The sequence below is a fragment of the Gavia stellata genome, chromosome 9 (genome assembly GCF_030936135.1).
Source record: "Gavia stellata isolate bGavSte3 chromosome 9, bGavSte3.hap2, whole genome shotgun sequence".
Classification (NCBI taxonomy): domain Eukaryota; kingdom Metazoa; phylum Chordata; class Aves; order Gaviiformes; family Gaviidae; genus Gavia; species Gavia stellata.
Window position 1 is genome coordinate 209,157 of NC_082602.1, and position 22,405 is coordinate 231,561.

The window sequence follows — 22,405 nt, forward strand, 5'->3', positions numbered from 1 at the left end:
CTCCCCGCCCAATCCCGCCCCGCGCGGTGAGGAGGGGGGGCGGTGCGCCTGCGCGGCGGGGCGGGGCTTCGGCCGCACGTGGGCAGGCGGCGGCGGCAGGTACGGGGCGCGCGGGGTGGGGGGGGGGGGGGCGGCCCCATCCCGGCTGCGCGCGGGCGCCGTCACCGCCCACGACGCGGCCTGAGGCGCGGGAGCCCCGGGGAAGCAGCCTGAGGGCCGCCGGCCCTCGCAGGGCGGCTGCCGGCCCCGCCGCGGCGGGTGCGGGCCGCGGCCTTCCTCCGGCGGTGGGGGTCTCGTCAGGCGAAGGTCGCCGTGAGGCTGCGGGGCGGCGTTCTGCCCGCTGCGGTTAGCGGGAGAGGGCAAGGCGGCCCTGAGGGGAGGGGGAGACGGCGGCCTGAGGTGCGCTGGGCGCTTTGAGGCTGTTCCCGGGCTTTTTGGTCCAACAGCTGAGGGGGTTTTCTTGTCGGTAAAGGGGCGGCGGGAACGCCGTCGGAGGGGAGAGGGAGTGAAGCTCTCCATGAGGACCGCGGACAAACGGCGCCCCATCCATCGTCCAGGCGACGCGCTGCTCCGGGCGGTGACGGCCCCTGTCCCGCGGGTGATGCGAGGATGACCATGGCCCAGGCTGGAGCCGTAGTTGCAGCTGCCACCGGACTCCTCGTCTTCTTCCTCTACTCCTCCATCCACAAGGTTGAGGAGGGGCACCTGGCTGTGTATTACAGGTACTGATCCCTGCCGCCGCCTCGACGGCTTCTGTAGCCTTCCCTGAGTTTCTCAGCTGGGATTCATCCCTGGCCCCAGATCACCTCGGGAGGTGGTTGCGCTCTCCTGCGTTTCCCTCCAGGTTTTGCCCTGAGGTGGGCAGACCGAGTTGTTTCCGCTCTCTTGCACCAGAAACGACGTGGGCCTGGATAGCCTGGCCCTGTGCAGAACCGTTAGGAGTTTTGGTCTTTCTGAATCCTCAGCTACTTTTCCTCCCTCCCCTTTTCTAGCTCACAATTTGGATATCAAAGCTTTTGGTCTATCCAGTCTTTTCATGTCTCTTGGTCTCTCCTTTTTACATCAAGGGCTGCCCAGGGAGGTGGTGGAGTCACCATCCCTGGAGGTATTCAAGGAACTTGTGGCCGTGGCACACAGGACATGGTTTAGTGGGTGCGGTGGGGTTGGGTTGGTGGTTGGACTTGATGATCTTACAGGTCTTTTCCAACCTTAGTGATTCTGTGTGATTCTGAGGGCTGTTGCCTCTGTCCCAAGATTGTCGGCCAGCCAGAGTACCCGCTTCGTTGTTGCTTTGAAATGGGTTTTCTCCCCCGGCTCTGGGCTGAGTTTCACCTGAGGCCCATAGCTGCCCCAAATAGCATCTGTAGAGCAGCTCATTGTCAGTCCACAGCAGCGAGCGGTCACAGTCACGTAGAGCCACTTCTTGACTAGATTTTGCTTCGAATTTGAATAAAGGAACAGAGAAATTCAGCACCAGCCTTTCTGTGTTTTTTTGCCGTATCGGCTATGTTTCTGTCCTGTCTTTTTTACCCTTCGTACTCACCGCCGTGGGCTGGTTTCCTTTGCACTGCTCTTTCCTTTAATTACAAGCGCTTCAAACAGCACGGGCCCTTGCGGGACGCTGCCAGAGACCTTACTGCACTGCGAGGCTCGATCGCTTAGAGCTCTCCTCTGTCTCCTGTCTTTTAACCACCTGCCAGTCCCCCCAAGAGACCGCGGGTTTTCTTTCTGCCTTGGGTAAGGTGCTGTGCTGAACGCCTTGTGGAAATCCAGACTGGTGGCATCGCATCAACTGCTGGATTTTTTCCATGGTTACCAGTGAACTATTTAGAGAGGAAAATCTGTGTTCTTGAAGCTCTCTATAATGTTGCAGCGATGGAAGAATTTAGAAATATCTGCCTTCTCTAAAAGTTAATTGCTCACAGGACTGAAGCAAATGATTGTGGAGTTGCAGCAGGTAAGTATAAGCAGTCAGCCCTTTTCTGGGGGAATTGGTGGCAAATTTGGTGCAGGTGAGTAACGTAATTTGCACTACCACAGCTGTGACCCCTGGCAGTTTGAATGTACTCGCTTGCTCTCAAAGCCAGCACTTATTATTTTGCGGTTGCTTGAGCCTTTTCCCCCGTTTGTCTCTCTCTCTGTAGGGGTGGTGCGTTGTTAACTAGCCCGAGTGGACCGGGCTACCACATCATGCTCCCGTTCATTACCACGTTCAAAGCCGTGCAGGTTAGTATCTTCTCATCTTGGAAGAGGGTGAGTAGGAGCAGGTGTCGGTAGGGATATTCCTGGATGGGGGTGACTCGCGCAACTGGTGTTTGCAGAGGGGCTCAGGTATTTGGTAGTCAGAGCAGCAGCTCCTAGGAAGCCCTTGGTTCCTTCTGCCGTAGGTGCCGGACCCAGCTGTGCGCTGGGATTTGTCCTTTTGGTGGAATCTTCACAACACGCATGTGTGTTGCTTGGGACAGGAGAGGTCTTGCTCTGGGAGGACAGTCTGTGTTTGTAGCCCTCATTGTTTCCCAGGACAGCTGCAAGAGCTGAGAGTAGGGAAATGAGCACAGCTGCCTTTCCCTCTCCCAAAAGGCAAGTTGAAAAGAAGTCTGTCTTCTGCCCATGCCTGCAAAACTCAGGAGGGAGGCAGAGGACACGGTTTTGAATCCATGTTCCTGTGTAATGGTTGTGAGAGTCTGGGCACAGTGTGATCTTCCTGGAGAATGGAGAGGTTTTGTGAGCACTGGTTGTCTTTTTATTTCAGACCACGTTGCAGACTGATGAAGTGAAAAACGTGCCTTGTGGGACGAGGTATGTTTTTCCTTTGTATTTCTTCTGGTGATGAGCAGATGCACTCTATTGTGTAGTTTGCGGCTAATCGTTTACAGTGCTGTGACAGAGAGGCTGAAAAGTAAAGGCACATACCCCAAAATTAGTCCCAAACATACACACGTACATCACACTTGGAAATAATAGAGCAGGAGGCATGGGAAGGAGTGCTCTTGCTTTTGCTAGAATTTATGTTCGGAGGGTATTTGCATTTATAGTGGCATTCTCTTGATTTTTCTTGGTTTCTTCCCTCGATTACTCTGATAGCCCGTTGCTTGTGCTTTGGTCTGCCCTCTGCTTTGCGGTATTTCTGGTCTGAATCTTGTGGCTAATACCAGTGTTGACCCCAGCAGTAAGCAAAAGTAAAGTGAATGGGAATCCTCCTGACGGGAGATGGTTCATTTCAAAAAACGGCTCAAGAAAGTGAGTCTCCTGGAATCGTTTGGACATTTTTAGAATTGACATTTCACCTGCCGTAAAGAGAGAGTGAGAAAGAATAGTCCTGTGCATGAAAGAATAGTCCTGCCTACTTCATAATTCAGCTGATCCTTTTGTCAGCACGAATCTGTATAGTTTTAACAAGCAGAGCGGTGACAGAAGGAGAGGGCTGGTTGAGCTGTGTTGCAGATCCTGTTGCGTTGGTTCGGTCACAAGTGAAAGTGATGACCGAATCTGTTTCTTCAGGATAAAAACAAAACTGGTGATTCTCACCGTCTCTTAGCTTTAGGGTACTCAACAATATTTCTGTTATTATAAAAAAAGTATGACTTGAATGACGACACGTAACAACCGCGGTGAAATTAGAAGTTGAACGTTAGTGGCAACATTAATGAGGCAGTGTTAATTTTCATCTGGTTTAGCCCTTATTGAAATGAGTTCTTGGAATTATTCCTGTAGCAACTCATCAGACATCACTTGGGCTTAAATATTAACATAAAGTTCTCGTGGGCTCTAGCTGGTTTTAGTTTTAGATCTCTTTCAGGAGTGTCTGTAAATAATGCTGGTGTTCAATGCTGCAGCCAGGGCTTTGTGGTCAGGTGAAGAGTCTTGAGGTCAAGCGAAAAGTAATTGCAGGAAGGAGGAGTAAGACTCATTATGTTCTCTATCCCTATGGCAGGGTTAAAAATAAGTCTTCAGAGCATATTTTAGCGTTGTGTTTAATGGCAACTTTTAGCTCATAAGTAGCATAAATAGGAGTAATACTTCACACCCGCTGGATGCTGTAAAATAGCATCACAGCTCTGGGCCAGAGATGGTGTCCTGCTGTCCTGCAAGCCTTCTCAACAGACCGAGCAAAGCTTTCCGCTGAACCTTAACCACGTTAGACATGCTAAGACGGTCAAAATTAAACTGTGCTGCTTTGACCCTGCTTGAGCAGGGAGATTGGACAAGATGACCTCCAGAGGTCCCTGCCAGCCTCGACCGTTCTATGCGTCTGTGATTTAGGAGCTAAATATTCTGTTTAATTCTGTGTAGTTAGTTCATTAAGTTCCTGTGACATTTCAGCATTGCCGGGATTCAGCTGTGCAATACAGGTGGTTGTGAAACTACAGGTGATAAACATGCTTTAAAACACCAAACAGCTGGTGAAGCAGTTCTTAGTTAATAATTGAATACACTTCAGACCAAAGGTCCCAGTAGCCCTGTCCGTTTTTAAGGTGTTACCGCAGGAGCCTTTAAATTTGCTGCATTTGGAATCAAAGTCTGCAGCTGCTCCATGCCAAAGCTTTGAATCCACATTTCCATAACAAAACGTTAGCTTACAAATAACTAATGGATCAAATGTGAAATTTTAGTATCCCGTTTTAAAGTTCATTACAAGAACAGATCATGAACAGTTTACATTTCTGTAATTGTATATTAAACCATCAGATTTTAAAGGCTGGGTTTCTCTTCCACCATATTCATATTCCTGTTCCCTGTGTCCTCATCTACATTAGGAAACTTCTGAATGGCTGTGGGGGTGTCCCATCCCCAATTTCTGCCTTACCTGTCCCATTTATACTTGACAGCATTAAGTGAATACATTAAATATAGATTCTAAAATACTTTGGCACCAGACGACTGTTTTTCATAAAACAGCTGTCATCCCAGAGACGAAAACCGTTTCGTTACAGCAGGTAGAATATGTATCTGCTCTAAGCTGTGAATTGCCTCTGGTGTCTGAGATTTCTGGCTTTCCCCAACAAGAAAATATGCACCACAGTTCCTCGGAAAGTTCAGCAGTTTCCTCATGGCAGGTCTGCTGATCTCCAAAAACTGATGGAAAACCAGTTCAATAAACTAGTTTTAGAAGAGCAAAGTATTCCAAAGGACTGACTCGAAGAGTTAATTGAGAATTAATGTACTGATGAGTATATTAATTGTGGAATACAATAAATGGCTTGAAAACAGTATCATGTAAATATTGCATGAGAGAATTAGGTAAGTAGCATTTTTCTTATAGACTTAACTGGAAAGAATCATGCTAAATATTGTACGGGTTTTTACAATGCCAAGAAACAGTAAATAGCTAGGACGCTAAGCAGTAATATTGCCCAAGCATTAGATGTTTACTTGCAAAGGTGTGAGAATCGGCTTGTGCCCGTGCTGCAGATTGTTGGCAGGAAGGCAAACGGAGCACTGGAGGAATGCTGCTCTGGGACAGATCCCTGTTTGTTAGCTGGTCACATGGAAAAATGTGTCATGAATATTGCAAGTGGATTTATTGCATTAATCCCTGTATCTCTAGACAGACCAGATCTGACCTTTAAGCCCAATTTTTACATGCTCTGATTGCCTAACCTGGTCTGGTCTTGTTTGTGGTCAGCTCCAGCAATAAGCATTAAACCTTCACCTTTTTGTACGGCCCCTTTTTTACGGCGACGTCCTTCAGTTTTTTCCCTTGTCTTCTCCTGGCCTGGCATAAGCTAAAAATCCTGAAATGTATGAGGCTTTCTAAGGTCTACTGAAATGCCTGCTAGTGTATGTTAGTCCCCTGTACGCTTTCACCTCGTCCTGTAAAGTTAGGCACTATTGCTGCCTCATTATGCTTAAACTTCTCCCAGGTGCACATAGCCTATGTGTTGATCCTCCTTTCAGACTTCCTATGGACTTGTTCTTGTTCCCCTCTCCCTGACCAAAGAGCCTGCTCAAATCGGCGCTGCTCTGCCTGCCCAGCCTCATAAGCAGCTCTGCGGTGAGGACCTTGGGGGGGTGCGAGTAGCCCTTGCAGAGGCTGCAAATGCCGGTGTTAGAGAGGCTGCAGAAACTGCAGTCGAGAATTGCAAGCACTGGAAATCTCCCCGTGGGAGTCACCCTGCTTTGCATCTGGCAAGAAGCAGGCTTTGGCAAACGAGGATGTTTTGAGAGTGGTAGTGGCTTGTCGAAATGGAAAGAGCGCTGTCTGAGCCAGCGTTTAAGCCGTAGGTGTCCAAGGGCAAGTAAAGCAGCTGCGGATGATGAGAGGATTCGTACAGTTCCAGATCAACAAGGTGTGTGAATCGCCCCAAATCAGTGCATGATTCTCTGCCGGAGCAACTGTCCTGAACTGCCCAGGACAGTATCTCCTGCACCCCAGGAGTTTCCTAACATCTTCTGGACCAGGCTGCTTGAGAGGAGGTCTTCTCTGAGATGCTCACTTTAAGATCGGAGTGTTACGGTTCAGTTTGGCTCCTGGGCTTACAGCAGCAAGGTCCAGAGAGCCATCTCCACTGCATAGTGTGAAATGATGATGGCTCCAGCAGCTGGCCGGATGGCTGGAAAACACGGTGTAAGTGCTTTTTAGGCTTGGTTTAACCTTAAGCCCTCGGTGGGGAAATAGGTGGCCAGCGTATTTGGGCTCCGAGTGGCACCTGTTTCCTCGAAGCCATTGCCTGACCAACAGGACTGATATAATTGACTTGCGCCCCACCTTGTTGAGATCCTTGGCAGGGTTGCTGTGGGTCAGATGGGCAGCAGGCAGTCCTCTCTGGTGTGAGGTGCCAGCCTTTCTCGCGTGTGAGGTGATGAGGGGCTGTGGATGAGTCCTGCGTAGGAGGCAGGTTGTCTCAGGTGTTCTCTTTCCTTCTAACATCCCCATAAAACTGAAATGCCAAAAGAACGCCGACATAACGATGTGCAGTGGAGGACATTCTGGTGGAAGAAGCCCACACGCTCTGCTTTGGTTCCTCGCCAGGATATCTAGAAGATACCCCAAGACAGTAGCTGGGTTTCCCTGTCCTGGTAAAGATGTCATAATGTGACTGGAACAAATCGGGAAGATGAAAGCAGCTTCAGAAGATCATGAGGAATGCTGTTGGGCGTCACTTGCGATGACAAATAGTCATTTCATTGGAAGTGGTGGGACAGTTAGAGTGCAGAACAGATGAGACGGAGAAAAACACGTATACCATTATAACTGCTTGTGCAGCTTGACGTATCTATAAAGGATCCATAAGCCTATCTTATTTAAAAATAACAGTAACGGCTCTTAAAAGAGAGCCATCAAGAATGACCATAGCCTAAAGAGAAATCTTGAGTGAAAAAGAGATGAATACTCTTAATAGTAGTATCTCGCTGGGAAATAAGTCTTCTCTTTAGTCACAGATATTTTTTTCTGCTGGCTTGTCCCTTCCAGCAGGCAAGTTCAGTCCATCACCAATGTTTTTAGCTCATAGCTTGCCATGAAGCAGGCAGGTTTGCAGAGCGACCGCAGGCCTGTGCCTGGGAGACCTTTTCTAAAAGAGCACAGACAGGGGCAAGATCAAGTGATTTTTCTGCAGACTTAGCTTTCGACTGCCAGAGGTTAAGATCTCCAAAATAAGAAACCGAGTTTGTCATGGGGGATATATTTGAGTTCAAACACCACAGAGACTAAGTTTGGAAACGTGTGAGGTCTGCTTCTGGGGATCAGCTGTCTCTAAACAGTTTCTGCTAAAGTTTCTCATTCGTGATTTGCCTTTGCCCTGAGGACAGAATCATGAGTGTGCTTTAAAAATATGCTCTCCAGAGATTTGGGAGCTGTTGAAAATGAAGGGGTTTTTCCTCACGGTAGAGTTTGTGCTTTTCCCTGGTGCCACAGCTGGGCATGACCTGCTGAAAGCCACGTCACTAAGAGCAGAGGCTGGGATCAAACCCTACCTCTGATTCCCTCTTTTCTCTGCCGGTCTGGCAGCACGTCATCCCTTGGGGAGAGGACTGCTTGCAGGCTTCTTCCGATGAGGTGCCTGGAGCTTCTTAACAGTGCACGTTGCCTGGGCGTGTGTGCACGGTTGCGGTGTTATTGGCGAGCCATTTGCAACGTGACATTGATGCAGGGAACGTGAATTAAAGTCTTTTACGTGCTTTGTTTCTTCCTCTCTAACAGGGGCCTTGACAGGTTCCTGCTGGGGTTAGTAAACGCATGAACTTAAACGAAGGGCTTTTCTATTTAAAAGGTATTTGCTGCCTAGAAGAGCTGCGGTGCGTCTGCAGTTCGTGTCTGCTCTGCTGCTTGCAGGTGTCATCTGCTGTCCTTGTTGCCTTCCCTTTGTTGTGCTGGACTCCCCCTTCCTGATAGTTGCAGCTACATTCCCGTTCAAAAACGTTTTCCTTTTGCTGGCTAAGCAGGAGATAACAAAGTGAAGCGAAAGTGCTTTGCAGACTTGCTGGAGCACGCTTTTGATCTATGCAGAGAGAGGGACCAGTCTGTACAAAGCTGGGGTTTGCTGCCATCTAATTGCAAAATGCTCAAGAAATCAGAATTGTTCTGGGTAAGTTTAGTAGAATTTAGTAAAAAAGGGGAAAAGATGACTTTGCTTTAAATACAAACCACTGTTAACAGTTGCAGTAATAATTCATGAATCCTCTTTTTCACTTACAGTGGCGGTGTTATGATCTACATTGACCGAATAGAAGTTGTGAATAAATTGGCACCGTATGCAGGTATTTCCCGTCGTGTTTCAGCAAGCAGCGCTGTGACTGTCTTCATTCCTTCTGTAGCCGCTCTATCTTGGTTTGCAAGACTTCTGTTTTCTGCGTCTTACTATCTTTATGGTTCCCAGTACCATAGCAGTTAGTTTCATGCGTGTGTCTGCAACCTTTTCAAAGAGCCACAGATTTGCAGAGATGAAAATAAATTCTGGGATTGCTTCTCCCCTGTGACGAGTGCTCAAGTAGTCCTATTTCTTGCTGCTGAAGGGGAGACCACATGTGAAACTAAATACACGGGACAAAGCCCCCAGGTGCTTGCCAGCTCAGCTCCTGGGAAAATTACAAAGGCAAAGCTTGCGTAGGAGCCTCTTACCTCCTTATTTCACCAGCTGCCAAATGAAAGACCCACATAGCTTTTTTTTTTTCCACCAGCATAGCTTAATGCAAAACGCTAGTGTTGTTGAGGCATTGAAGGGTGAATTTGTGTTATAATTGTGGGAATGATGCTTGTTTTCTCTTTATATTAGTATCTGTTCCTATGCATGCAGGTCCTGGACAGGCTTTACTGTTTTATTTGTTTATGCAGATCATAAAACAGCACCGTGCAGTGTATCTTGCCGTAATTACTCTGCTCTTTGAAGTCATATAATCCAGCAGCACTGGTGGAGGGGACCTCTGCAGGTTTCTCCTCTGACCTCCCTCCCACTCACAGCAGGCTTCTCGCTAACAGCTGGGCAGGGCAGCTGTGGTTTGTCCACCCAAGTCCTGAAAAATCCCAAGGATGGAGATCCCCCACCCACCTGTCCTGGTGCTGCCCTACTTTCCTAATACCCTGAGCTGCTGGTTTTTGTGGTTGTGGCATTGCGGAAAGCGGTACGTGTCAGTGGTGACCTGTGATAATTCTCTTTCTTCCTCAGTGTACGATATTGTGAGAAACTACACTGCAGACTATGATAAGACCTTGATCTTCAATAAAATTCATCACGAGCTGAATCAGTTCTGCAGTGCCCATACCCTGCAGGAAGTATACATTGAGCTGTTCGGTAAGTAGATGGCAGCTGGGTGCACCGCCCAAGGGCTGTGTAATCTCCCTGTTCTGTCTGCTGTGGAATACATTACAGCAGGCTCCTGTGAGTAAACAGCCTCTGTGCTGGAGTTGCAGTCTAGAATCCAGCTCCTTATATATCCATATGTCACCTCCCGTGTAATTTTACTCTTTAATGATTCAGATTTCTTTGTCTTTCCACATCTGCACGTGGGAATTTGATTTCAGTCCTTTTCCCCTTAAGACTGAATTCTGGACGCACGAAGTAGCCACTCTGCTGTTGTGCGCACAGTAACGCCCATTGCCTTCACTATGATGATGGTTTTGTCTTGTCTACGTCTACTTTTAGGCCCCTGTTCTGTGGCTGAACTGACTTTTTTACTTTTAAAAGCTTCCTTCTGGCTGTTTTTAGCAAGTGAGAGCTGGAAGGGACATGCTCTCAGTTTATTGCAATGCTGCAGTTTTTTCACCAGGGGGTAGCAGTGGTTCAGGAGTTGGCAAATTTAACGTTCTGCTTCTTGGTACCTACATGTGCCCCCAAAGACATAGCAGCATTGCGTTCCTTCTTGAGTGGCAGAGCAGGGGAAAATGGGTTTATGGAAGATAAAAGGTTGTCAGAGTTTTAACATCAAGAGACTGTCAATCTTTGAATGCTGTACTCAGACTTGCCAAGTATCTGTACTCAGAGAGGAGTTTCCTGGTAGTATATGCAGCTTAATCCCTTCATAACTGGCCCTTTCTGTGGAAAGATCTTCCTGGAGCTTAGAAGTGAGAAAATGCATTTTTTCAGTAGCAAGTGCGGGATCCTGCAGGTTCCTGGAGACTTAAGGCAGAGCTTGCTGCTGGCAGCGGGGTTGGTGTGGCTCCGGCTAGGAAAGGATAGACTTCTACCGCAGGCTCTGGGTGCTTTTTCTTGCTGAGACGCTGAAAACCATTTGCCCTCAGCTCAGATACCATGAGTTCATCAGTAGCTGAACCTTTTTTAGAGACACTAGTGTGGCTCTCCTCTCAGGAACGTTTTCCAGGGGTTATAGGAGGGGAAACAATGTACTGAATGATCTTATACCGTAGAGATACCTGCTCTTCAAGGCCAGCTGACTCTCTGCCACACAAGCTGTAGGAGAAATGATGATAAGCTAAGTGGTCTCTCTCTTGTCCTCCAAACACAGATCAGATAGATGAGAATCTGAAGCTGGCCCTGCAGAAGGATCTCAATGTCATGGCACCAGGTCTCACTATCCAGGTAGGTTCATTCCCTAACAAAGATTATTCTTTTTCCTACCTCTAATTTGCTCACCTTTCGCTAGATTGATGAGGCTTCTTGCTTTGGTTTTCCGCATAACATGAAATAGTTGAGCCTTGAGTTGAAGTTTGTCAGTTGAAGACTGTCCATTTGACAGCGACCACTTCTAAACACTAGTTTTACGTTAGGGGAAGACCTGCAGGATAGAGAAGAGGACCTTTTAGGCCACAGACCTGCAGGTATTGGATTTAATTTGCAAAGAGCAAGAAAGTGTTTTTCTTTAAGCTACCTTTGACACCCCTGCAGAGCTGGGCGCTCCAGTGTGCCAGCGCAATTCGTACAGGTAATTGCAAAAGAAAAGAGATCTTCATCTTTTCTGTGCTTGTGCCAGAGATAGGGAAAGATGTTATATCTTAAGTAATTTTCTGCTTACGCTTAATGTTAGAAAATCATGTTTAATCTTAGCTGGCCTGTGGGACATACTGGCTTTTTGGCATGTTGAAGTTCAGGGCAACCAACCAGGTAAAATATACCTTAGGCTCGCAAGGGCTAAGATGGAAATCTCTGGAGATTTCTGCTGTAGGGAGGAGCGAGACCAAATCTGTTTTGCCGTTCTTGTTGCCACATTTAGCTAGGTTGGCTGACTGCGTGCAGGGAGGGAAAGCCTCCCATTGACAGCACGTGAAATGCTATGATAAATACTGTTCTGCTTTGCGGCTCATTTGTGCATAGGCTTGCTCTCTTTTGATGAGGCTGAACCACAGGCAGCGTCTTATCACAAAGAAGTTGAGATGGCACCGCTCTTCCAAATATCCAGTTAACACGCACTGTACGTCGCAGAGAGATTTCCTACAAAAGTTCGTCATCAAAATTATCGTCATAATGTAAAGGCCCTTTTTGATCTCAGGGTAGGGAAGGGCGTAAGCAAAGTTCACAGCTCTTTGCTGGGAGATGTTAACTACGGAGCTAAAACTGATCTTCAACGTACACTATCCCATCTCAATTTGGCATGCCCAATCCTCACTGTTGGTCAAAAGGTGAAGGATATCCTGCTTGCATCAGCTGAGACTGAGCTGACCGGACCAGCAGTTTGAAAAAGTCCCATAAAACTAGCAAGGAAAGTGGTTCATCTCTAGTACTTAAGAGACAGTGTGATCCTGCCCTCGTGTTCCTATTGCTCCCTTTCAAAAGAGAACTGCACCCTTGTCTCCAGTGAAATTGTGCCTCAGCGTACAACTCTGCCACGCTGCTGTGTCTCTTGTCAGGAAATACCCTGCTCCTTCAGTGAAGAGCTGAGCTTTCTTTAAACTCTCTGCATGCACCTGTGTAACCCAGATTAACTTAACTGTACCTAGAATTAATTTTTTTTGTGAGCTCTAAGGGAAATAATTCTGTATTTGGGCATAATGCTTTCCTCTTGAAGAGCATGTTTGCACTCATGAGTACTTCAGAGATCACTGACAACTCATTTTTGAAAGAAGTGACGCAGAAAACAACTCATTGTTGGAAAGATGCTGTTAGAGGGAATTAACAGCATTTATTTGTAGGCTTATTAAAACTAGCGTATATAAAACCTTCACAAGTCCTCCCTGTTGCCTGATGCAAAACATTCTTTGCTAACTGGAATGGTGGCCACAGCTGGAAGAGAAGTGGAGGCCAGTGGATGGTAAGAAGCGGCTAGGGACAGTGTCGTAGGGGAGGCTCTGGCACTTCCCCTGTGAAAGCAGCACTCCCCGGGGCTTGTCTCAAGTGTCTGGACAGAAACACACACATCCTGGGAAACAAACCTGAGTAGCTGGAAATCCGTGCGCGTTTGCAGTCCCGGGGCCTGGTGGGATAGCTCACGTGAGTGCAGTGCTGCTGTGGATGGGTACAGGCTCTCGAGGGAGGACGGGCTGAGAAGGTGGGGGAGCAGGGTTGTGCTGCCTGCAAAGGACTGTCTTAAATCCTGTGGAACTTCACTTTGGGATGGATGATGAACAGCTGAGACAAGAGCCAATATAGGTAAGAATCAGACCAACATGGAGAAAGGACCACATGGTCTTTGTCTGCTGCAGACCACCCAGTTAGTAAGATGAAGTAGGTTAAGCTGCCCGTAGAAGACCGGAGGAAGCCTCATGATCACGGGCCCTGGTACTCATGGGGATCTCTGACCACCTCAGTGCCTGCTAGAAGGGCACTTGCTGGGTACAAGTCATGCTGGATGTTTCTGAAGGGTGTTGAACAGAGGTTTTGGCAGTGGTGAGCAAAGCTGACATGCTCTGCTGGACTTTTTAGAAACAAGGAAGAACTGGTTGAGAGGTGAAGTCTGGTAGCAGCATGAGCTGTAGCAGCTCTAGGGTGGGGAGTTCAAGGTCCTCGGAGGAGCGAGGTGAACAGGAGAATTACGGGCCTGCGCTTAAGGAGAACAGAACTGAGTTTGTGCGAGATGTGCTTGGCAGGCTCCTGTGGGACACTGCCATGGTCAGCAAAGAATGCCAGGAGAGCCCATGGCATTACCAAGAACACCCCGAAGTGTGGAAAGTTAAGCAGTTGAGACAGGAGGCCAGCGTGGATGAACAAGGAGCTCCTGACTGAATGGAAAAGCAGAAAGGAAACTCAACAGGTGGAGTAGGGATAGATGAGCTCGGAGAAATAAAGCTAGTTGAACTGAGAGTGCAGGGACAGAGTTAGGAAAACCAAAGCTCAGCTAGACTTGGACCTCATGACTGCTGTGTAGGGCAACACAGAGGGCTTCTGAGGTGCATCCACAGCAAAAGGAAGGCCAAGGAAGCTGTGGACATAGTGACCAAGGACGTGGAAAAGGCTGAGGTACTCAACACTTTCTTGGACTTCTTTCTGTCAAGGTCTGCCTTTGGGCCTCCCTGTTCCTTACCCTAGCAGCAGAGTCGGCAGAGGTGAAGCATTACCCAGAGTAGAGGACAACTGAGCAGATGGACACACACAAGTCTGGAACCAGGTGGGATGCGTTCCAAGGTGCTGAGTTGCCGGCCCGCACCATCGTGAAGCCACTCTCTTATCTTTGAAGGATGGCAGCGGTCAAGGGAGGTCCCTAATAACTGGAAATAGGCAAATGTCACACCCATATTTAAGGAGGAGAATCAACAGGAGAGAAGTACTATACGGTCAGCTTATTCCCATTCTCTGCAGCGTTTACATTGCCATCTCAGTGGCTTTCAACAGCACTCTCCAGTTTGTTGGTATCCCTTATACTGGGTTCCCCACACTGGAATAAATATTGCCTTCAACCTGCTGCTGAGCTTTTGCCAGTGCAGCTCAGGATGTGGCTGGACTTCGTGGCCACGGGGAAAAGTTGCTGTCGTATAGTCAGCTTGTCTTTTGATTCCTTCGTGCTCTTTTTTGCAAAGCTGTTGCTCAGCCAGTTAGTCCCAGCATCTCCCAATGCCTTAACGTTTGATTGTTAACAATACTGACAAGGCGCAGCAGTGTTTCCATCTAGCAGATTTAAGTAGATTTCACCATTAAATAGATTGAGCCATTGGCTTGAAAAAGAAGCAGCTAGTGGAGATTTTCAAAGACCTGGTGGCTTTCCTGATTGCAGAGGGATCTTTCCCCATGTTGGACAAGCCATGCTTCTGGAAACTGATCTTTGTTTTGGTGCAGGGGGTGTTACGGAGGTAGAAAGAATATCCCCCTGCCTACCCTGCAGTGGCTGGTGAGGTGAGCTTTCTGCATGCGTTACCTTTCTAGGGACTTGGTAGGAGCTTAGAAAAATCCTTTTGCTGAAGGATGTTCTGGTCTGATGTCCCATAAATCTGCTTTCTTTGCTTGTTTAGAGAAGCGGCAGAGTTGGGGTTGTTCCTCCTGGCGAAGAGAAGGTTCCAGGGAGGACCTTATTGCGGCCTCTCAGTGTGTAAAGAGGACTTTTTACCAAGGCCTGTAGCGACAGGACAAGGGACGATGGGTTTTAAACTTGAAAGAGGGTAGGTTTAGATCGGATATAAGGCAGAAATATTTTACGATAAGGGTGGTGAGACACTGGAACAGGTTGCCCAGAGAAGTTGTGGATGCCCCATCACTGGAAGTGTTCAAGGTCATGTTGGATGGTGCTTTGAGCTACCTGATCTGGTGGAAGATGTCCCTGCCCGTGGCGGGAGGGGTTTGGACTGGATGATCTTGGAAGGTCCCTCCCAGCCCAAACCATTCTGTGATTCCCAAGTGTCCCATTTTGATGACAGGCTGGCTCCTTCTCCCCAGGCATGGTGTGTTTGCCAAGGCCAGGGCGCCTGTCACATGGAAACAGTTCCCTTTTCACACTGCATAAGAAGACTTGCCTGGATGTGTCCATATCCCATTCCCCTCTGTGGAAGCCCCTTGGTTCTTTGCAGACTTACTGACCCTGGAGAGAAGCAGCAAGTTCAGCCCTAGATCTACAGTGGAGATGGAGCAAGAGGGTTGTGAAGAAATTGTACAGCCATGGACTATCAAGCCGCATCTCCCAAAGCTCAGTAATGAGCCACAGAACATGCCAGCTGAGCAGCAGTAGCTCCTGGTCCTGCCTTTGGAGGTATTTCCCTCATATTTCAGAGAGAGTCCTCCACAGAGCAGCTTAGCGGAGGACATGTCTCTGGCATGTATTGGAGTTGTGGTGTCGGCATCGCCATGCACATCGCTCTTGATGATCCGCTGCCCTTGCCTGTCTTCACCGCTGTGCCTCTCATTGTGTTGTCGCTTTTGCAAGTTTTTCTCCTGGAAAACCCATTCCTGAGCTCGTAGCCTTGCCTCTGTTTTGCAAGTCTCGCTCCTGCAATTTAATTTAGGTTTGTGAGCCCCTTTCTTGAGCAGTACTTTGGGAAGTGTTGTCTGGCAATGTTTGAAGAGTCTTTGGGGTGAACTAAGCTGCTTCTAACAAAGGTGGTGGACCTTTTTAGCAGTCTATTCCACAGGCCTTGATCACTTAGGTGCCATTAAAAGGTGCAAAGACAGCAAATACAAATGTAAGGCATCTCTGTGAGAGTGGCTATGCTCAGCTGTGTTGTACAAGAGGATTGGGAACCATGATGTGTGGTCTTGGATCAATGTGGAGATGTCCAGAGCACTACAGTTGGTTTTTAAAAGACGTTTCTTAGTTATGCAACTTGCATCAAAATGTTTAATTCAAAATGCGCTCTTTTTTTTTTTTTCATAGGCTGTGCGTGTTACGAAACCCAAAATCCCGGAAGCCATCCGAAGAAATTTTGAGCTAATGTGAGTAGCTATACATAAAATTGTATGCATTGGTTTTGAGGGTCCAGCACAGGCATAATGCTATTAGAAAACTCTTACCTGGTGCTCAGAAGGTGAGAGGGTGGGCTCTAGTCAGTGTGTGCTTGGCTACGTGCACTTGTGCATTCTGTTTCTCCATTTCCGTAGCTCTTTCACCTTGAAGCCTTTCAACCCTTCACAAAGATGGTTGTTAGTGTGTACAGAGTCCGTATCAAGGCTGTGTTCCTACTCCTTTACGTAGAGGGGTCACTGTGCTATAGAGAACCTGTAGAAGACTCGTAAACTGAATTCGGGGCTCAGGGGTCTTGAGACCTCACCCATAAGCACCCCTCCAGCAAACTCACAGAATTGCAGACAGATTTTAGTCTGATACATACCCACGGAGATCTCCTGTCCAAGCCCTTTCCCAAAGCGGGACCAATGCCACAGCTGCAGCAGGTCCTTAGGGGCTGTGTCCAGGCGAGTCAGCATATCCCCAGGGATGGAGATCCCCCACCACTCAGGGCCCCGTCCCAGGGACGTCCCGCTTGCACGGGGATGGGCTGTTTCCTTGGGGCTGGCCCATGCTGCAGCTGTGCCAGCGCCTCTGGGGCTCTCGCTGTGCCCCCCCAAGCAGAGTCCAGCCCCGGTGTCTCCGGGACCCCTTTGGGCAGGGGGAGATGCCGTTGGGTCTGGCTGAGCAAGCCCAGCTCCCCCAGCCTCTCCTCGTATGCCCTGGCCTCCACCCCACATCTGCAATAGCTCTGCACTGGACTCACTCCTTGTCCTGAGGGCCTCAAACTGTATATAGCGTCCAGATGTGGCCTCACCAGTGCCAAACAGGAGGAATATTCCCTTCCCTTGACCTGCTGGCTATGCTTGTGCTCATACAGCTGAAGACAGAGCTAGTCCTCGTGGCTGTGAGGACGTGATGCTGGCAACTGGTCAGATTCTTGTCCTCGTGGCTGTGAGGACGTGATGCTGGCAACTGGTCAGATTCTTGTCCCCCTGGCCTCTCGTGCCCTGGTTTGCAGAGCTGCTCCACAGCTCCGTTTCCCTGCGATATCGTTTCTCACCCTGCAGGGAGGCTGAGAAGACCAAGCTGCTGATCGCAGCCCAGAAGCAGAAGGTAGTAGAGAAGGAGGCAGAGACAGACCGGAAGAAAGCGCTCATTGGTATGTCACCAGTTGGGAGTACTAGTGGACGGGAGGCAGACTGAATTTCCATTCCGACACCCCCCCCCCCAGTAAGCTGGAGTACGACATTCTCTTCCATCGCTGCCAGCTCCCTGAAGGAGGCACAGCCAGGCTGCACCAACAGTCATTTAGAAAACGAGTGTTTGTGCTGCTGTATCTACGTCCCACCTCCCTCCCCATAGCAGCAGAGCAGCAAACACCTCTGTCCTACAGTGGGGCTCCTATTACCGCAGGCCAAGAGGTAACAGCTTTGCCAGAAAAACTGCTTGGGCTTGAAGCTAAATGTCCCTGTGCCAGGGGGACTCGCCCTTGTAAAAGGGATGTCAGCCAGTGCAACTCTAGAAACATCAGCGCTGTGTTTTCTTTCTGTAACTGTATTGCTTGGAGTACAAACCGGCGCTGTAGGATCCGAGTAGAAAGGGAGGCAGCAGAGAGCAAACTACTTGGCGTGGCAGATTCTGTGACCAGGTGCTGGGGTCGGGGTGCTGATGCTCAAGCCCTGAGAAGCAAATGTCTGAGCTGAGCCTGTTGTGATTGCAGAGGCAGAGAAGGCTGCTCAGGTGGCCAGGATTCACTACCAACAGAAGATTATGGAGAAGGAAACAGAGAAGCGAATTTCTGAGATTGAAGGTAATTGGGGTGCTAGCGTGCTGCTAGGGTCATCTTCCAGCTAAGGGTGGTGGCAGGTAGAGGAACCTCAGAACTGAGCTGATAGGCATCACCATCCTGCAAAAAAAATAAAGGGTACAGTAGCTCAAGGTTGTGCACTGGGGTCATTCCTCCCCTTTGCAGGTACCTCTGTCACAAGCACACCTGGGTCAGCTCCTGCTCATGGGACAAAGGCTGAGGTGCTGGATGTGTGATGGAGCTGTTCACTCGCTAATGCTGCTTTTCCTGTCCTGTCCTCTGTTAGATGCTGCATTCCTAGCAAGAGAGAAAGCAAAAGCTGATGCAGAGTACTACACTGCTCGGAAGCTGGCTGATTCCAACAAGGTGAGCACTTCAAAGCTGGTCAGAAGAGGACTTGCTTACTCTTTTCTGCTGCACAGGAGATTAGGTTCAGGTGGGCAGTGCTGGAAAAACACTTGATTTAACAGCCCACATCCCAGCAAGCAGCTGTCTGAGATGAAATCTAATGATGCGAGGCCCAGAAGGTTGTCTCTTACAGTCTCTGGTTTTTCTTTTTGTAGCTGAAGCTTACCCCTGAGTATCTGGAACTAATGAAATACCAAGCGATAGCTGCGAACAGCAAGCTGTATTTTGGTGACCGCATCCCCAGCGTGTTTCTGGATTCCTGTGCCTTCCAGCAAGCCAATCTGAGGACTGCCCAAGAAACCAGCCTTCCTTCACAGGAGGCCCTGGAGACCTCTGGAGAAAGCCACCTCAGAGCAAAGGAAAGCACTGGCTGACAGAGGTAGAAAGACACCTGGTACAGCTCAACAGCTAGCCCAGCTGTGAATGGGGATGTTGCCCTGCGTTGGTGGGGCGGATGCAGCGCATGCGTGGACATCTTGTGTATAGGTGGCAGTTAGGTTGATTTTTTTCTTCTAGCAACACGTTGCAAGTGCTCTGCCTCTTCCGTTTCTTCCCCTATTAAATTGGTGCTTCCAAATGAGGGATAATCCTGTACTAACATACCTATACTGGAATATTAAAAAGACAGACGCCAGGAAAGCCTTCCGCAGTAGGTGCAATTATTTAGCAAGCATTACTCTGGAGGTAGGAGATGTGGCTTTGAATGCTGTGTTGCTGCACAGTGCTCATTCCCCAGTGCTCCTCACTGAGGCCGAGCGAAGAGGTTTCCTTTGTCCTGCCAATGAAGCTTCGCGTTCTGGACTCCGAGGCAGGTTTCTTACCGGCGCTATCTAACTCTCCTCAAGGACTCCAGCGGAGTGGGCTCTCCTTGGCCAGCGGAGGCTGTGTGTTCCCGCTCAGGGCGAGGCCTGGCGAGGAGTGGTTTGGTGTGGAATAGCTTATTTGAATAGAATCTGCATAGCCATAATCATCTTCTTTCTTGTAAGCAGTGGCACTAGATAACAACTCAGAGCAAGCAACCTCTAACAGGCTTCTGTAACTCCCCCTCTCCAAGCAAGAGCCTCATGCTGGCTGCCCGTGACTGACTGTAGTACATTTCAGCTGGGTGGCTGGGTCTCACCTTGCACCCTAAACCAGATTTCAGAATGCATGGAGCACCTCCAAGCAGCTGGTTGGGAACAGAGCTGGGAAATCTTGGCTCAGACCCCAGCCTCCCTGTAGGTCTTTTCACCAGGGAAAGGGGGCTGAATTTCCACTGCTGGCAAAGTGAAGGGGAAGAGAAGAGTGAAGGGACCCAGCTCTGCAGCAGATCAGATGTTTGACACCTCAGCTGCAAAGTAGGTGAGGCATCACTGCTCCCCAGTACAAAATGCATTGCTCCAAGAAGAAGCGGGACCTGTCTCGTGTGGCCTTAAACAGCCGCAGTGGGGATTCTGTCGCCGGTCCTCTCATCACTGGCCAGGCTTTGCTGCGTTGCAGGCCTTTTGACTCACGAGCGGTGCTGGCAGGGATGATCTTTTCTCCTGGTGTGCATTGTAACATATCCAACCCCTGCTCCCCATCTGCCACTGCAGGGTGAGAGAAAGAGATGTGCTCGGGGAGAAATCTGATGGTACGATCTGCTTTCCTCTTTTCTTCTGTCCTCCCCTTTTCCTGTGAGGACGTGCTTTTTTCTAGGACCTGTTTCTCATCGTGTTCTGTGACAGTCCCAGAAGACGATGGCTGGGGAAGGAACTGGCAAAGGCTTGAGCAGGAACGCTGTTCCTCAGCTGGTAGCACCACAGCATTGTTTGCCTCTGAACCCACTACGTGTGCGGAGACCACCTCTGCTCCGCCAGCCTGGGATATCCGTATGCTCATCCTGCTTTCCTGTCCCCTCGGGTGCAGCCATGTGCTGCACTCAGCCCTGGCGCGGTTCACCGGATGGGCCGGTTGGTGGTGACACTCCGGGCACTCGGATGGTTGCTGATGGTGTGGTGGTGACACTCCAGGCACTCGGATGGTTGCTGATGGCGTTGAGATCTTCTGTCCCTGGCACTGTCTGCAGCCTCATGGCAAGGGGAGGAACATGCTTTGCTTTTGCCTTGTGAAACATTCAACCCAAAACAAATGGCCTGAACTTCACCTCTGCTACCGATTTCCCCAAATGAGTTGTGTGGGCTTCAGGCGTTCCAGTGCTGCTTTCCTATCCTGTGTGGCTTGCCTCGGAGGATGGCAGTGTCTCTCCTCAAGGAAGTTTGGTAACATACGGTGCCTTACGCTGTCTCAGCTCCTGCCCTGGCTGCCTCTCCTCCATCTCTGGGGCAGAGCAGGGATGTGTTGACTCTGCCTCTCCTGCTTGCCGCTGCTGGCCAGCTTGGGTCATACATGACCGTGGGACTTTGCAGCAGTTTCAGGTGGTCTTTCTTTCCTCCACCTGTCTGCAGACTCCCAAGGCCCGGTTGGTGCTCTGCTCCAGGATACCAGCTCCTCTTCAAACCCAGCCGTGGCAGGAGCCAGGGACCAGGACCCTGCCCCAGTGAGAGGCCAGCTGAAGGTGCCGAGCACCTATCCCGGCTTCCAGGGAGGTCATGGGTTAGCGTGCTTCCTCGTGCTCCGAGGATGAAAGGAAGCGCACTGCTGTTGCCAGGGAGAGAGGTTTCTCCAGGTTTTGCTGTACGCAGTTGGTGCACAGGGGTTGTGGCACAGCCGTGTGCCTTGCAGGTGCCAGCCTGGGGAGCGCTAAGCTGAGCTTTTGCGCAGGGGGGCTCATGTCTTCCGCTGTCGAAGACTTAGGCAAGCAGTGCCCTCCTGGCGAAGAGCAGCCTTTGAAAGACACCGGTGGGCAGAGGAGCAGGAAGGTTGTCTGCGTGTCATGCTGGAAGGCAGCTCAGCCAGCGGGCAGGGCAGAGCTGAAACCCGTGGCTAATGGCAGGAGGGGAGCAGGCAGGCACAGTGTTAGCCCCGTTAGACCCTGCAGTGCCCTCCCAGTACCAGGGCAGAGAGGGGATGGCAAACTATTTCATAGCTGTGGTGTCCGAAATGTCTCCTGGAAGTACAGTTTAATTTGCAAAGTCCCCTTTCTCTTGTGGGAAGGGCTTTGAGGAGCCAGTGCAGTCGCATCTCTTTGATCCACCTCCTCGGTGTTGCTGCCTTGCAGCAGCCACTTTGGTTGAATTTTGAGATGAAGGCAGGCTTTTTAGAACAGAAACGCTCCTGGGGGAGATGTAGACTTGCCTCCATGGGGTTGGGCACTATCCAGTGCTGGTGTCCAACCCTGAGCATCAGGCTGGGTGGACAGGGGTAGGTTCTGCCAGCCTGGAGATGACAAGTAGCAAGGACAGGAGGGGAACCACTAGAAGCAATAACCAGGCAGCTCACAGCTCTCCTGCAGCGGTCAGAGCGAGATCCCAGTGCAGGGAGCGGGAAAACCGTCCAGGCCGCTGCGGGAAGGGCTACTTCTCTTCGGGTGTGAGCCTTGCTGGGCCTCCCTGCAGCCATCCAGGTGGATGCGTGGCTTCGCTGTTAGTGGCTGTCACTCTGGCTAAATGTCATCCCGCTGTGGTTGGGTATGCATCAGCCACCTCCTACCCGCGTGGTCTTGAGGGACACCTGGGGCCGCTCCTGCGGTTTGAAGTCCTGCCGCAACGTGTGTGTGATGCTCGGTGCCTTCTGCAAAAGTCTCTCCCGCCCCTCTCTGCTTTCCCAGCCACCGCTTCAGAAGCCTGAGTAGGTGTGCAAGAGGAGGGAATCGCCATGGCTTTAACGCCCCAGTCTGGGCTTTGCTTCTCTCTGAGCTGGGAGCTGTGGAGCAGGAACACGGGTGGAACTGGGAATGTGGGTTTGAACTGGTTTTTCTCTCTGTTCAGAAGGCCTGTGTGCTCATGTGACTAAAGGGGTCTGCCACTGGATCCCCACCTTCTTTAAGGAAACACGATACATATGTTCAAGTTTACATGCACAGTGTTAAGTTCTTTTGATAAAGCGGAATTAAACTATTTTGTTACAATTTCC

The 22,405-nt window shown here is 49.7% G+C and overlaps 1 protein-coding gene across 1 annotated transcript; it reads left to right on the forward strand.

Annotated features, from left to right (window-relative positions):
- The first annotated feature begins 609 nt into the window (after positions 1 to 609).
- On the forward strand, positions 610 to 18,810 carry ERLIN1 (ER lipid raft associated 1). Its single transcript, XM_009818963.2, has 11 exons — positions 610 to 722; positions 2,145 to 2,226; positions 2,753 to 2,799; positions 8,639 to 8,700; positions 9,606 to 9,731; positions 10,903 to 10,976; positions 16,126 to 16,184; positions 17,265 to 17,356; positions 17,918 to 18,007; positions 18,291 to 18,370; positions 18,568 to 18,810. The coding sequence occupies exons 1-11, from the start codon at positions 610 to 612 to the stop codon at positions 18,784 to 18,786; spliced, it is 1,044 nt and encodes a 347-aa protein (XP_009817265.2). The 3' UTR covers positions 18,787 to 18,810.
- Positions 18,811 to 22,405: the final 3,595 nt, after the last annotated feature.